Source organism: Uloborus diversus, chromosome 4, assembly GCF_026930045.1.
Source record: "Uloborus diversus isolate 005 chromosome 4, Udiv.v.3.1, whole genome shotgun sequence".
NCBI lineage: Eukaryota > Metazoa > Arthropoda > Arachnida > Araneae > Uloboridae > Uloborus > Uloborus diversus.
This window is the reverse complement of record NC_072734.1, coordinates 12,041,811-12,058,597: the sequence shown is the minus strand read 5'-3', so window position 1 is coordinate 12,058,597 and position 16,787 is coordinate 12,041,811. Positions and strand designations below refer to the sequence as shown.

Here is a 16,787-nt window from a genome sequence, read left to right as displayed (position 1 = left end):
CACTTGAATAAAAAAAAAAAAAAAAAACTAGACGGAACGAGTTTTATTTTTTAGTTCATTTTTTCCCGCTTGCTATTCTGTTTTATAATCTACGAAGCACAAGAATCTTTTTTTTTTTCATTATTTCATCTCACTTGTTGACTATTATCTTACTGTGGTCAATAATGTGGTGGTTAAACGTTGCTTATCGAGTACTCAAGAAAATAATGATAGATATTTTTAGTATCGGTTTGAATGTTGGAGATAGCACTACAGTAACCGTTAAACAATAAAAACCAGTAAACGTACTTTTAAAAACACTTTTAACTATGTTTGAAAGCCCTGAAAGCTACAAAGTGATCAAAAGCTGTACTTACTTGTTATTTTGGAGATGAATCCTCGAAACTTATATTCCTAGAAGAGTTTTAATCCAATATTTTACTTAATTCAATGTGAACGTAACATCGAGCTACTTATCCTGCGTCCGCCATATTGAAGTGGTTGAATGAATGTCGAAGTCAACGCGCATGCGTAACGATTCATTCTGCGATTGCCTGCTGTTTTCGCACCCCTGCTGCGTTTCCTGGCTAGTATGGCACCCTTCGGTACCATGCCTTCACCTTAGGGGGAATATATTCTCTCGTCTGGAACCCCTGGTTTTAACAGTGTATGCTTTCCCCCATAGAAAATTCTCACGATGCCGAATTTGATTGCAATCAACCAAGTGAAGGGGGTCACTGAAAAAACGGCCGAAGTTCATTCTTCGAATAAAATGAAAATGTTGAAATTTTCATTGCTTATAAAATAGCAATTTCAAAAGAAAATAATTTTCTTAAAATAATTTTTGATAAACCAGTCTTTTAACTACAATTACTAGAAAAGATAAAATTAACATTTATGTTATGAAATTAATGAATAAAACATAAAAAAAAAGGTTTCACCAAAAAAGTGGACTTTGGTCATTTTTCCAGTTAACCCATCAAACATTTCTGCATTTATGACATATTTTGTGTTTTTGGACACCAATGTATTTTGGATTAACTTGAACTGTTTTCTTTTAACTACAGAGTGAAACCAGTTCGGACGACAAATACAAACTTGCTCAAGCACGGGTAAGTTTAACTACAAATAATTTCAAGAAACAGAAAATTATCTTGAACTATGTTTTATTCTTTTTTCAATTTTCTCTTTATTGTATATCGTCCACTTTATTCAATGTCTATTTTTATTATTCTTAAAACAATTTCTCTATTCTGGTTTTCTACGTATTTATATATGTAACTGTTTACATTTCGTACCTAAATCACGTTTTTTCATAAAGTTCCCTTTTTACTTCCTTTTACAAAAAAGGAAGTATTGCGTTCGCGAAAAAAATTTCACTCAAAAATCGGCCTTGATTTTCATTTTGCTCACCCCCGAATGAATGTTGAGTTCTTTTTTTCAACCCGACCACACGTGGATATATGCCTAGGAACGTACAGACACCCAAAATATCCATTTTGACGATCCCCGAGTTAATTACAACGAGTTTTCTCGTGACGTCTGTATGTACGTATGTATGTGCGTATGTGCATATGTGTGTAGGTATGTCGCATAACTCAAGAACGGAATGTCCCAAAAAGTTGAAATTTGGTACATAGACTCCTAGTGGGGTCTAGTTGTGCGCCTTCCTTTTTGGTTGCATTTGGATGCTCCAAAGGGGGTCTTTTTCTCCTTTTTGGAGGGAAATTATTGTTAATTTCGATGTAAACTCAAATGGTGTTATAATTTGGCGGACACTTGGCGATAAATCGCCAGTCTTTTGGTCGCCAAGTTTTGTCGCCAACTTGGCGATAAATTTGGGGATTTTTTTTTTTTTTTTTTAATTTGGTTTCATTTTGGCCACTGTTGGTGATATTTAGGGAGTAAACTATTGAATCACATTAAAACTGCCATTAATGAAAAAATGACATTAAATTAGAGTTAAAGGAAGTCATATGATGCACACATCAGCTCGCTATTTTTTTATAATTTAAATTTGACTAGTAAGCACTATTCTAAGTTTTTATGAGCCTATTACTCCCATTTTAGGGACTTATGAAGTGCTATTGATTTATTGGTACTTTTTTCAATGCAGTCATCATGCAGGAATTACGGTTTTAAATATTACTCAGAGTAACTAGAAAACTGCCCGTCAAGATATGACGGGTGAAAATCGCATTTACATTTGAGGCAGTGAGAAGCAAAAGGATGTAAGTGGGCATTTTCAAGTTTTGAGTAAAACGAGTATCAAGTTTACGTCCTAGGTAGGCTTTCATTGATTTTTTTCTCTCTAAATCATGCTGTACAGCAGCACCTACCAGGGCTACTAGTACTATCTCTTGCCAGAGGAGGGGTTCACCTACCATTTTTTACAGGTATCTCCAAATTTTTAATTTTGCCGCTTGCATCCCTTTGCTTATCATTACCTCATTCGAACGAAGCCATTGCCTGTTTGGTGATATTTTGATAGTTGAAATTGTAACCCTAACTCCAGTGGATGAACCCTAAACTCCAGTAGGTAGCGTTCATTGTTGGGTCGTTTTTTCGTTTTTTCATTCCCCTGAAATGACAGTCTTACCAGTAAAACTGTTAAGTTGTCGGATCGAGTTCAGCCTTGTCACCATAGAGCCTTTCCCTGCATGTTAAACATTACCAAAACATATTATCAAATTGTCATGCCGTGGCGCAAGTTTCATTGTTGGTGATGTCAGGAGCGTTACTAGATCACTGGCTATTATACATATAAGGATTTTTCAGCAGATGGAGCATTAACTTCATTAAAACAATGACATTGAAAGAGAGAGACTTGACGTAAGGAGCAAATATATCACATTATACAAATATGTCCACAAAACTTCGGCACTATGGGGGAGGAGAACCTGTAGATCTTCCTATCCGAAATAGGTAGTGCTCTGTTGAATCTTCTGGGTTTTTAGGCGTCTAGTAGAGATGAGTTCGGGCTCATTTTTGAGAGCCCGGGCCCGCCCGAGCCCGAAAATTCTTAACCGAGTCCGCCCGAGCCCGGGTGATATTGTCTCGGACTAAAATCCGAGCCCGTCCGAGCCCGAAGGAAACTGTTAGGATTCAATCCTTATTTCTATTCTTAATGCGCATGTCAATATTGCGTCACATCTCCTCCCAGAAACCTTTGCGCTTCATCAAGCGCGGAGATGTCTCTTCTTGTATATGTAGTGATGGCTGTAGTATGTAGATCAGAGTAGTCTGTAGTTTTCATCTATGTGTAATTGTGATGTGTAACTATCAATAAATGTTTGTGCTTAGCAACTGTGTTTAATCCTGCCCACAGAAACTTTCTTGTATCAAAAACCGAGCCTTCTACAGTCTGACATGATCTCTCTGTTAATGAAATATGTTAAGTCAAATGTTCTTCATTAGCAGAAGTTTCTAAATTTTCTCAAAATGCTCCACTCCAAATGCATTACTGTATGACATACTGCAATAGTAATCGCAAAAAAAAACACTATAAATAAGCGTTTTTTTTTGGGGGGGGGGGTAAATTTTCACAATGATTGAACTGATTTATATGTTCCTTTCATTTTCTCACAGTAGAAAAATGTTTCTTTTCTGTGAATTTGTTTGTAGATTGACGATTGAATATCTTTGCTTGAGTCCGAGCCCGCCCGAGCCCGAAACCTATTTTCGGTTCTAGAGCCTGAGCCCGCTTCGGACCCGGGCCGAGCCCGTCTCATCTCTAGCGTCTAGTACAAAATCGAGGTTCTGAAGAAATGAGAGATCAGATTGATTGAAGTGCAATAAACTTGTTTGGCCTTCGTTTTAAGTTTCTGAGTCTTTCGGAGTCATTTGACTCGGTGCCTTTGTTAATACTGAATTAATACCTCGCTTTTTCGTGACTTTTGGAAAGAATTGTGTAAATATTTCTTTCTGTAATTAATTTCTAAATGCTAAATTCTTTCCCTAACTTACTGTTATTATTGCTACAACTGCGCAATGGGGTCGTTTCCAAAATTTTTAAAGTATTTTTTTTGGAAAGAGCATGCTTAAGAACATAGAATCCGACCATTTTTTAAATAATTTCTTTAAGTTTAATATTTAAAAAAAAATTACTTAAATCGGTGCTCTTTCATCGTTTAACGCTTCTACCGATGACATCACAAATGATGAAATGCCATTCAGTGTTGCCATTCACGGTCCAAAATATATTATTCGCATCTTTACTCACGTGTATTGGCAACGATATGGTTGGTAGCAAGTGTAGAGCGAAATTTTAATTCGCTGCTTGATTATCATAACGTGGAAACGTAGTTGAAAGATGCGGCAAAGAACATCATTTGTGACGTCATAAAGACCACACCTTGTTTGAAAAATCGGAAAATTAAAAAAATTAATAAAAAAAAAACAGTTGGGAAAATGAAAGTATTTTCTGAGTCCATGTTTTTTTTTTTTTTTTGCTCATTCTATCCATTTCAATGACTAAAAGTAGTACTTTTGAGTGAAGGAAACCACTCAATTACACTCAAATATTTATTTTAAGGTAAAGCACTACATTTACATTGTAATAATAATAATTGATGGAAAGATTAAAATATAAATACTATAAACGATCGTTGACATTCACAAATGAAAATCAGTTTCGAAATTCAAAATTTAAAAATTTTCAAAAAATACTCAAAACAATCCACTGAAGTGTAAAAGCTGACTGAATCATGGAAGGATTTCTTTCGAATGTATTTCAGCTGTCATAGTTAGACTAAAAGTCATCAATGGTCGATGTCTTCCATTGGTTTTGACATTAACAATGTATCCTATCTTCAATTATGTAGCTTTTCGTAGTCGATATAACTTGTAGAGACGTTGCATTTTATAATTTGCATGTCTATTCGAACATTTGGTGCGAAACACGTTACTTTGTATGTCATGTATAACGAGATAGAAAAAATACGGGTGTTGAAATATTTAAAAATCGACTTTTTTCTGAATAACACATTTTTATAGTAAGTCTCCGAAAATTGTATTTTGTAGTGATTCTTTGAATAAGATGTTGTACTTAAATTCGCAACTCCAATGTACTATAGGGGGCGCTGCAGCCACTGTCTAATGGCGGATGAAAAAGGTAAAACAAACACACGCCGTAACTTATAACTTGCTTTGACGCCTAGTGAATGACAGTAATTTTTCATCGTGTTTGTGGGAAGCTTTCTTTTCTATTCTTCTGAAATTACATTTCATCATAAACTCTCTGAAGCCTGTAATTTACCCCAAAGAAAACACGTGGAATGGAATGTTTTACCTTTTTCTTTAGTGTTGTTAATTACCGCAAGGTAGCGTATTCGAGCTCTGGAGTTGCGAATAGGCCGAACATTTGGCAGAATTAGTCAAGAGTCTACTGTACTTGATTTTTTATAGATTTTTTTATTTGTTTTATAGTATTAATAAAAACTGGGGGAACGCCGGCTAATAAGTTAAGTAATTCTGTAGGTTTCTCAGTTTATGAATAAAGACGTTACGTTGTTTTAACAAATATTAATGAACATTTTTGATAATCATAATCGAAATTAATTTTTAACAGAAAAATAAATGAGTTCGTTAAATGTTGTCACGTGTAACCTTTATTTTAGCATGCCAGAACGTATTGGCAACGCAAAAAATTTAAAGGTTTTTAAATTCCTACTACATGTGTTCGCCTAGAAAAAAAAGTAACTGCTGTAGAACCTCGTTTATCCGGATCTCCCGATAATCCAGATCAAATATTTAGATTTAAAAAAAATTGTGTTCATACAAATAAAAATTTTAAATTATGATGGCTAGAACGTAAATATAAGTACACCAAACATTCAATTTTTATTTTGACTAAAAGTACAGCAGCAGTCATACGTTACAGGGTAAATTATGCATGAAAAACACCGGCAGCTCAGTCATTTCCAGCCGAGGACTGCAGTTTCGTGCTTATTAGCACTCATCAGTCCGGCATAGGAAAGTGACTGAGTTGGAGATAGAAAACCTCTTATGGAAGCCAAGAGGGCCAAACAAACTGGTAGCTAATGTAGAATTAACACAGACCAGACGAGTCACCGAAGCAGTGGTTCGGTTCAACTCGAAAATTGATGGCAAGGCATGGTATATTTAGTAAATTACCGCCCATTAGCCAGGGCTAAAGCAAAATACATGAAATACACCACCGGTTTTCTATCTCCAGCTCAGTGATAATGATTATTACTTATGTACCTCCATTTGGAAAAAAAAGGAAACGACATAAAATTTCTAAAAGGAAAAAAATCCAATTAATACATGACTAACAGTTTTCAAAGTGCTCTCTGGAAATAATACGAAAAGGACGGGGGGAGGGGGTAAAGAAATGCAGCAAAACGTTTTATGAAGCGATAAACGGAAAACATCTATAAAATATCCACATGCAAAATTGCTTTTTTTGTATCCATAACAGTTGTTTCTAGGTCTACACAAAATTGTGATTCCTCCTCGTTTCTTTTCTTTTTTTTTCTTTATTTCATTATTGTAATTATTGTCATTATTGTTGAGAGGATAATTTTTTCTTACCATTGGAAGGGATACTTTAAATATTTATCTCTGTTTGCTTTTATTCGGATAACACTTAACCTTGATTAGCATTCAAATTCTACGATTACTTCGATAAGACAGTTGAAAGTTCGGGACCTTCTATTTGCAGCACATTTGCATTTCTGTTGAAACGGTCAGGAAAAGGCGAAAAGATCATACCATTTTGAAATCAACAGCTTTCGTGTAAAATATGTAAATAATGTTTTAGATGTTCAAAGTTTAAAATTTTCTCAGTACGTAACACACATTTTTCATTTGTGCATTAAGTTATGTAGGGTCCCCCCCCCCCAAGAAGGGTACCCTCTCCAATACTATCCTGCTCCCCCCCCCACTCCCAAGTTAAGAACGAGGCCCATAGAAAAGAAAAAAAAGGAAACAACTCAACAACATGGAAACAAAAAAATCCCTAAAAATTTCAATGCCGCAGTCTGTGCCATAACTCCCCCTCCTCCTCCCATAGTCTGCACTCCAGAATTAAGAGCAAAAATTATTCTTTAATTCTTTGCGTTTAATAATGCCTTGTGCAGTGCTGTAGTTGGGGGAGGGGGGAGCGCAAGAGAGCGCAATTCCCCAAGATATGTTTTTTTTTCTTTAAATTCTAAAAAAAAATGCAAATGTTTTGTAAATTGGTTTTAAACCATCATTTATTTTGGTGCAACCATAAAACCAAAAGGTAAGTTCCCCCAAATATTTTTTTTCTTCCAACTACAGTACTAGTCTTGTGTTATGCTTTTAAATAAGCCACCCCGCGAAATTAGTAAAAACAGTTATCTTACACAATCATGTGTGCGTTAGAGTCTCTTGTAATAATATCTTATTTTTGGTTGTGTTGTAAATTCGTATAAGAATAGTTTGTGACATCTGGGAGGGAGCGGGTTACAAAAAGTGTGACCTCACGCCTTTTATGAAACGTGAAATGAAGAAAAGGTAACTTTTTTAAATGTATTTTATTAAATGCTCAATCTAAAATGAAGAAAAGGTAACTTTTTGAAATATATTTTAATAAATGCTCAACCTTAAATTAAGCAAAGGTAACTATTTTAAATGTATTTCAATAAATGCTCAACCTGAAATGAAGAAAAAGATACTTTTTGAAATGTATTTTAATAAATGCTCAACCTTAAATTAAGCAAAGGTAACTATTTTAAACGTATTTCAATAAATGCTCAACATGAAATGAAGAAAAGGTTACTTTTGAAATGGTTTTCGACAAATGCTCAAACTGAATGAAGGAAAGGTACTTTTTGAAATGTATTTTAATGTATGATCAACCTGAAATGAAGAAAAGGTAACTTTTTAAATGTATTTCAATAAATACTCAACCTGAAATAAAGAAAAGGATACTTTTTGAAATGTATTTTAATAAATGCTTAACCTGAAATGAAGAAAAGGTTACTTTTGAAAGGATTCTCTACAAATGTTCAACCTGAATGAAGGAAAGGTAACTTTTTGAAATGAATTTTAATAAATCCTCAACTTGAAATGAAGGAAAGATAACTTTTTGAAATGTATTTTAATAGATGCTCAACTTGAAATGAAGGAAAGGTAACTTTTTGTAATATTTCTTAATCACTGCTCAACCTTTTTTCAGGAGTGCATAATGCGGATGGTATCACATTGCATGGTCAAAAAAGAAATGGGAATGTTTGGCAGTCGATAAGTTCCAAGACAATGAGTGTGATAACGATGTTAAGAGAAGAATCACACCAAGCTTGTTTCTTTTGCTCTGAAATTGTTGTCTGTCTTAAATATAAATGAAAAATAGTCATTTGTCTGTCTCATTATTTCATCAACTTCATTTAACTAAAGAAAACTGTAGTCGACTAACTTCAATTGATGTATATTGATATGTGGCTACTGAATAACTTCTTAAAACTCAACACATCTTGTTTTTGAATGGGGTCGTTTCCAAAATTTTAAAAGTCTTTTTTTTTTGGAAAGAGCATGCTTAAAAACATAGAATCTGACCATTTTTTAAGTAATTTCTTTAAGTTTAATATTTTTAAAAAAAAACTTAATTCGGTGCTCTCTCATCGTTTAACGCTTCTGCCGAAATGCCATTCAGTGTTGCCATTCACGGTACAAAATATTTAATTCGCATCTTTACTCACGTGTACTGGCAACGATATGATTGGTAGCAAGCGTAGAGCGCAATTTTAATTCGCTGCTTAATTATCATAACGTGGAAACGTAGTAGAAATATGCGCCAAATTGCATCATTTGTGACGTCATAAAGACCACGCCTTGTTTGAAAAATCGGATACTTTAAAAAATTAATTAAAAAAAAAAACTGTGGGGAAAATAAAAGAATTTTCTGGGTCCATGTTTTTTTTTTTTTTGCTCATTCTATCCATTTCAATGACTAAAAGTTGTACTTTTGACAAAAGGAAAGCACACCATTCTTATTAATATCAGTTTTTTTTTCAACACACCAAATGCAATTTTTCAGCGCGTATTTTATTTGGGGAATGATTAATTCCATTTTCTACAACAGGGGCACCCACCTAGAGAAGGTACTGGCGCTGATTACGCCATTGAAGGGGGGGGGGGGCTCTCGCTCTTAGGGGGATCTTCGTGGGATTGGAGAATCTTTGTTTTTGGAGGGTTATGCTCACCCCTGTTTAAAACATGTGTATAATTTGGAGGGTAAGTAGCTTCCATCTTTTTCATCAAGTCCGTTAAACGGTGAAAGCTCTGAAAAAAGGTTTTCACATGGATGCTGTTCATTTGTGAGAAGTATGCAATAATCGAATGCATGGGAAACGACATAATCGAATGAGCAGTTAACTCGTCTGTTGTGGAGATGAGAGGTCACTGTGACCTCCCAAAAATTACCTAATTTGGCATTAGAGATAGAATTGCAAAATTACAATTAAAAAAAATTATAATGATGCTTTCATGTAGGCTTGCCAGACGTCCCGGTTTGACCGGGACAGTACCGGATTTCAGGCAAAATCCCGGTGTCCCGGCCGGATTACTTTAGGTCCTGGAAAAAGATAAATTTGATTAGATGACCAAAAAACGCTAAAAATAATTAACTGTGAAGGATTATTTTGGGTAATTATACTTTGTCATTTGAAACATGAACTTGTAAAATTAATATCGAATCAGCTTGTGAGGATTTTTACAATATTAAAATAAAATATTAAAAAAAGAGTTTCTAAAAAATGTCCTAGCGAATGAAAAATACATGTAAACATTCTTCAAGTTTTTATTCCTCATTCAAAGTATTTCTTCTTACTAAACGTGTTAATATTTGTAACTAACAAATATTAACACGTAACAAATAAAATTTTGAAATTTATCTGCTTGTGTCATTCATTACTACCCCTGTTTTAGGCTCAAAATAAGTACTTATTCATAGCATTGAGAATGAACTACCCTCTAAAACACGCTAAAAAATCTGTCAGGGGTGCGTTCCCTTCAGGGGTGTTTCTAATCCGGTTTCCAAAAATTTTGGGCTGACAACACATTATAAAGCTGGGAAAAAAAAAAAACCCTTAAAGTGTTTTTTTTTTTCAATATTTTTTATTAGCATATTTCAAAAGTTTTTTCGGAGTGGGGGGGGGGGACTCCGGTGTCCCGGTTGAACATTTTAGAAATCTGGCAAGCCTACTTCATGTCTCTTCTCATTTATTGCTGGTATATGTTCATATTTTATCGTTTGGCAAAATTCGGAGTTTCATTCGACAAATTGAAAATTCCCCCCCCCCTCCTCCCCCCAAAAAAATTATATATATATATATATATATATAAAGTTCGGAGCGACCCCGCTAGACCACAGACCTCTTGTGCCCAATTTAAAGTCGTACATTTCTCTCATCTAAATCCCTGCGATAGTCTTTATTCTGCTTAAAATAACGGGGACTGCAAATAAACGAAATATTTGCTCAATCGGAAGAGGAGAAAATAAATAAACAAAACGAGGAGCTTGTTGCAAACCTGCTCTTGAAACATGTCAAGAAATAATCCCTCTTTTCAGGGGGTTCGACAGTTTAGAAAAACAACCTCCCCTCCTCGTCGAAGATAAAAATACAGCTAAGGCTCAGGCAAACTTGATTTTTCGTTTTCTAGTGAAGAAATGTGGGAAGCGCCAATGTTTTTGTTTCGATTTTGCAATGCTTATCTTATATTTGCTCGTACAGAGTAAAGAGAAATCGATAATATTTATCGATATTTTACAGGGATTAAATGAAAAACTTCAGAAGGAAAAATTTAAGTTAGATAACGTAAAACTAGTGTATAATGAGAATTCAAAACCACAGGATCATTCCTTCGCATAGAAAAAGCTAAAATTTACATTCTAGAAGGTTTGGTATTTTAAACTGTTGAAAATTCCCCCTACGACCAGGGTTGCCAGACGTCCCGGATTTCAAGGGACAGTCCCGTATTTCGAAAAAGTGTGCCGCGTCCCGTGGAACTTCCATACGGGACGGCAAAAGTCCCGTTTTCTCGCTGATGACAATATTTTACAGAACGAGACATCACTTTAGAGGGAAAAAACAAAGTAAAAAAAAGAAAGAAATAAAGAGCAATAAGAAAATTATGTGGCAGCGAATGCCAAAATTATTTTCGTTTTGATTTGGTTTGCATGTTTTTTGTTTCAACGGCAGACCATGAGAAGTCAAATAGTTGCTTCTTCTTTGCTCATTGAATAATGTTGAAAGCATATCTGAGGTTTCCGCGGCTCTGTGGTAGAAGTTTCGTCTTCTAAGCCAGAGGTGTGGGTTCGAATCCCGCCGGTGCCCTGGGTGTTATTTCCTTCTCTTGTGTTGTAAATCCTTACTTGTGTGCCTCTCCCGAGGCAGCTCGCTTGGCACGCAGTCCTCTATATATGTGAAGCTGTTTAGCTCCTAAATAAAATAATATAAAAAAAGCATATCTCTGCGCATTTATCGTCAATCACATTGAAAACGATTTTTATACATAGGTAGGCGACATTTTGTGAAGTTGAATGCTTTGTTGCGATCAGAATTCGCTGATATATATCACGATATATATCCAATATTTATTTTGAAAATATCGTGATATTTTGATATTTTCGAAATTTATTTTTTCGAACTACGACATTTGCGATATAAATATTAAATGTATAAATAGGATTAATATTATTTTTTTATTATTAAAAATAATCAAAAGCAATGTAGTTTATTTACATAACATATTAATTTGTCATTAATATAATGAAAATAATACTAGTCTTTCTCTATTATTATTATTATTATTATTTTATTTTTTTTTCATAAAATTTTAGGTAATGTAACAATTTTATTTGGTCAGGAAAAAAAAAATGTCTTATGGATCTGTACTGACTAATGCATATTTTATATTTCTGAAATATATAAAATTCGTAAAAGAAGTTAAACGAAGAAAATGAGTAAAGCATCTAATGCTTAAATAATTCCATTACAATTAATAGAAATGTATCAGTTATGCTATATTTTATTTCCAATAGATTAAATTATCAAATTTTACAAATGATTGAAAAATATCATTTATATTTCAATGCCATTCAAAGTATGTAAATTTGTTTAAAAAAATGTATATATATGAATGTAAATAATGCAAGAAACATTAATTTTAGAATTGATGCATTATTATAATAATAGCATAAGAAAATAAACAGTGATTTGAGGAAGCAGTTACTATTTAATGACATAAGTTTGAAAATATCGGATATATATCAAAATATCCGATATATATCAAAATATCGAATATTTTCGAAAATATCATGATATTTTCGAAGCCTGGTTGTGATTGAATTTTTCAATTTTAATCATGAACGGACGTTTCAAAAATATCCCCCCCCCCCCTCTTTTCACTCTTAGAAGCGTGTCCTGTATTTACTGATGTTAAATCTGGCAACCCTGCCTACGACCCTCTATAAGAGTGGCTATCGTAGGTTACCTGTGTGCCTAAATTGGCAAAGCCCCAAATAAACTGTAGCGTGTAAAACAAACAGACACAGGTTTAGTATTTGTATAGGGAGCAGGACTGTGGAGTCGGAGTCGGACTGATTTTGGGGTCAAGGAGTCGGAGTCGTACGAGGACATGCCGACTCCGATTCCGGGTTTCTTTTTTAACACGCTTTTATTAGCTTCACTTATATGTTTGCGAGAAACTCTCCTTTGGACTAAGAGCTAGTGACTTATTATTGTGAGTACATTCCCCCACTTTATGAGCATTCGTGGGTGAGCGGTCTAAGGCGCGGGTCTTCGCTGACGTCCACCTTCGGGAATCATTGGATGTGTGTTCTAATCCCGTCTACACCGAAATTAAATTTATAATATTGCAATTCAATTTTCGCACACTTTTTGTGATCGGATTCTTCTGAAATTTGGAATGCAACATCAGACCCGATGACAATGCAATATTCTATAATCTAATTAATTTATTAACTATAAGTTATTAGTTGAATCTAATTAACACGCTTTTATTAGCTTAACCTGTATGTTTGTGAGTATGTTTGTGGGTTCAACTTTCTTTTGGACAAATAGCCAGTGGCTTATTAGAATTGCTTACAACGTACAAATCAGAGCTGTGAAGTGTAACAATGTTTGCACATGAATTTACCAGAAAGCATTCAAAATGTCTGATGCAAATAATGTAATAGAAGGCTAAGATACATTGCATTATAATAAAATAATAGTTTAAAAAACTAAAAAAACACGCTTTTGTAGCAAAATGAACTAAAAAGTAAAAAATAAAATAGTTTAAAAAACTAAAAAATTACGCTTTTGTAGTAAAATGAACTAAAAAATTAAAAATAATCTTAGGATGACAGGTATATAAAGTAATTGACCAAACACTTAATTTTACTGTATTAAAAAAAACCGTGGGGGGGGGGGCTTTTTATCAGTTGTCTTAAATTTCTTCCAATTGTTTTCCATGCAAAAATGTAAATAGGCAGCCCGCTTTTTTTCTATTACAGTAAAATTAAGTGTTTGGTCAATTACTCTATATACTTGTCATCCAAACATTCTTTTAAACTTTTTAGTTAGTTTTGTTACTAAAGCGTCTTTTTTTTAGTTTTCTAAACTATTATTTTATTTTTTCTTTAACTTTCACTCATTCTCCTTGCAATTTTTTAAAAATCTGACAACCAATTAATTTGATTACATGTATAAAGGCCTACTAATAAGAAAATAACTGTCATTGTGGTAACCAGCTGGCTTGATTGTTTATCGAACTTTCTGTAACAGATACCTACGCCGAAGTCTCATAATTTTCTAATTTTCTAACTTTATTTAATTGATAACAACTGTCAGTAAACAGTTTTATTGCCTAACATTTTCAAAGTAATCACTTTCAAATAAAAATAATGATATATTTTTTTCCTCGATCTTAGTTATAAAATAGTAAAAGGAATGTATCGCTTGAGCAAGTAGGGACACTTCTGACGGTACTTGGTAAATTCAAATAAGTGTTGGTACGAAAGCGCAAATCCAAAAGATCCGATAATATATATATATATATATATATATTAAACAAACGAAAAATTAATATAGAAGAGGCGCAAAACTGCAGCACTTAAAACTATATCAAATATTTAGGATTTAAAAATTGTGATAACTTGTAGGTATGCAAACGACAAATGAACAACATTATTAAAAATGAACAAAAGCAAGAACAATATAAGCAATTGATCTGCTTCTTCGTCAGTGGGTGGGAGCAGCATACCCTAACCGAGCCTCACAGGTTTCGGAACGCGTCGCGAGTCAGCAAGTAAACCATATAATATACATAATCAAACAACGTTTGCAAATGATACAAAAATTCATTAATTCATTAGCGTATATTGCAAATTGCAGCTAATAAATGTTCTAAAGAATAGCCAGATATACATTTTTCTTAAAACCTTCTGTTTTTAAGAAAAATGTATAGGTTTTAGGTTTTAAGAAAAATGTATATCTGGCTGTTCTTTAGAACATTTATTAGCTGCAATTTGCAATATACGCTAATGAATTAATGAATTTTTGTATCATTTGCAAACGTTGTTTGATTATGTATATTATATGGTTTACTTGCTGACTCGCGACGCGTTCCGAAACCTGTGAGGCTCGGTTAGGGTATGCTGCTCCCACCCACTGACGAAGAAGCAGATCAATTGCTTATATTGTTGTTCTTGTTTTTGTTCATTTTTAATAATGTTGTTCATTTTTCGTTTGCATACCTACAAGTTATCACAATTTTTCAAATCCTATATATATATATAATATATATATATATATATATATATATATATATATATATATATATATATTATATATATATATATATAATTAATCTAAAGACTTGATCTAAGAAAGCTTGGTTGCCACTAAAAAGTACAAAATAAAATCAGTACATGATTTATTGGTTACAATACTCAATAATTGTAGTTAATCCTAAAATCTTCATATTAAGGTTAATTCTAAAGCTGCCAATAAAATCAAAAATTAAAATTGAGCCAAGAAATGTAGGTATAGTAAGAGCTATTTTTGTACAAAGCTGTATACCACCCGCATTTTGCGTAAAATTTGCTTGTATGTACCCGACCTCTCCCCGCAATATAGTGCAGTATTTTCGTTGAAATTTTTAAGATGAAATTTAAGATTTATTATTGTTGAAATTTTTCAGAATCGAAGTATTTCAATTTTTATAGACTCTGAAATTAAGTTGAGGCGTTACCCATCAGATAGGCGGTATCCGGGAGGGGGGGCGCCTCTTCTCAAGAAAATTTTTATTGACTTAGCATAAAAGACTTTTTTCTCTCAAGTTACAGCTTTGAAAAATTGGAAGCACAAGATTTGATCAACCTATTTGTTAAAACATTGAAGGAGAGCAAATTAATCATTATCAATTTCTTAAAAATGGGATTTTTAAGTAATCTCACTTTAGAAATCGCAACTATTGGATAATTTGATTTTCAAATTGAACTTCTAACGTTGTATGCATCTTTGGTTTACAATAAAATGCAACACGAAAATTTCATAAAAAGGAATTAATATTGCAATCTCTGTTTAGGGGCTTTCCCCCCTTCCCATGAGGGTGGGGGGGAGATATTTGAAAAAAATAAATTAAAAAAGCCGGAGTCGGAGTCAGACGTTTCAAAATCCAGGAGTCGGAGTCGGCCATTTTTCTTCCGACTCCGCAGCTCTTATAGGAGGATACTTGGAAAAAAATTAGTTTCCCCCGGTTTAAATACTGCATGGATCTAAGATATCGGCTTCTCGCTTTACTTGTTCATTATTTATTTATTTATTCATGTTATTATTATTATTATAATTTTTATTTTTTATTTATTAAATTAAAAATTTTATTTCTTACTTTTTTTTTTAATTCCTGTGTCTTACTTTTTTTTTTTTTTTTTTTTCAATTTTTGTCCACTTGCATATTTGAAAGAACAAGAAAACAAATGAGCTTGAACTCTAAATTTTCCCTTAAAAAAAATCATAGCTGGACTTCCCCGCAAATTAGCTGGATTACCCCGCAATATCCGGCATGCCGAAAAAAACGAGGTTTACCAGCATGCCGGAAAATTCGAATTTTCTGTTATGCCGGATAATCCGAGGTTTATTTTGTAACAAAAACAAAAGTAAATTTCCCTACTCAGTTCCAATCAGAAAGTAAATCACTGTAAGGAAAAAAAAAAAAAATAAATCCCAAAAGTAACCTTCTTATAAAAAAAAAAAAAAAAAAAAAAAATGTGTATTGCATATAATTTATGCTTGTTATTTATGGTAGGTCAAGATTAATACGTTTCATTATATGCCAATAAAGTAATCAATTCAGAAGCAATCAACGTTACTGTGATTCGTTACATATTTTTTTTTTTTTTAAATAAATTATTTTCGACTCCTTTTAGAGAGGTAAGTTTAATTTTTGTTTATTGAACTTCTTTATCACTGGTTTAACGGCGGTAACTTACCGCTTAAATGTTTGTTTACTTAGTTTTAATTTAATTTTTATAAAACTATCCGTTTTATAAAAATTACACTCGTTTTATAAAACATTCGTTTTATTTAAAATAAAAACACTCGTTTATAAAAAAAAAAAAAAAAAAAAAAAACTACACAATATTTTTTCTTGTTAAAATAACAAATGACATTGTTAGTTAATATTTTTTTCCACTTTATTAATACTAATAAGATATGTATAGAACTTATCTCCATTTTAAAGCTGAACATATATTTTTTAGGGCATTATTTTTTTTTTCCTAACCTCGATTTTTCCGGCATGCCGGAAAGAAC

General features: G+C 33.1%; 1 protein-coding gene across 2 annotated transcripts in view; it reads left to right on the top strand.

The window, feature by feature from the left end:
• Positions 1–16,787, top strand: part of LOC129220516 (uncharacterized) — a 55,314-nt gene that overhangs the window by 18,454 nt on the left and 20,073 nt on the right. Inside the window, exons 5-6 of one of the 2 annotated variants that reach the window (XM_054854943.1) lie at positions 1,047–1,091; positions 8,147–8,303. In XM_054854943.1, the coding sequence (XP_054710918.1) occupies positions 1,047–1,091; positions 8,147–8,215 (114 nt within the window). In that variant the 3' untranslated portion in view covers positions 8,216–8,303. Of the gene's footprint in view, positions 1–1,046; positions 1,092–8,146; positions 8,304–16,787 lie in introns of those variants that run through there. The other variant, XM_054854944.1, reaches the window with a different exon arrangement.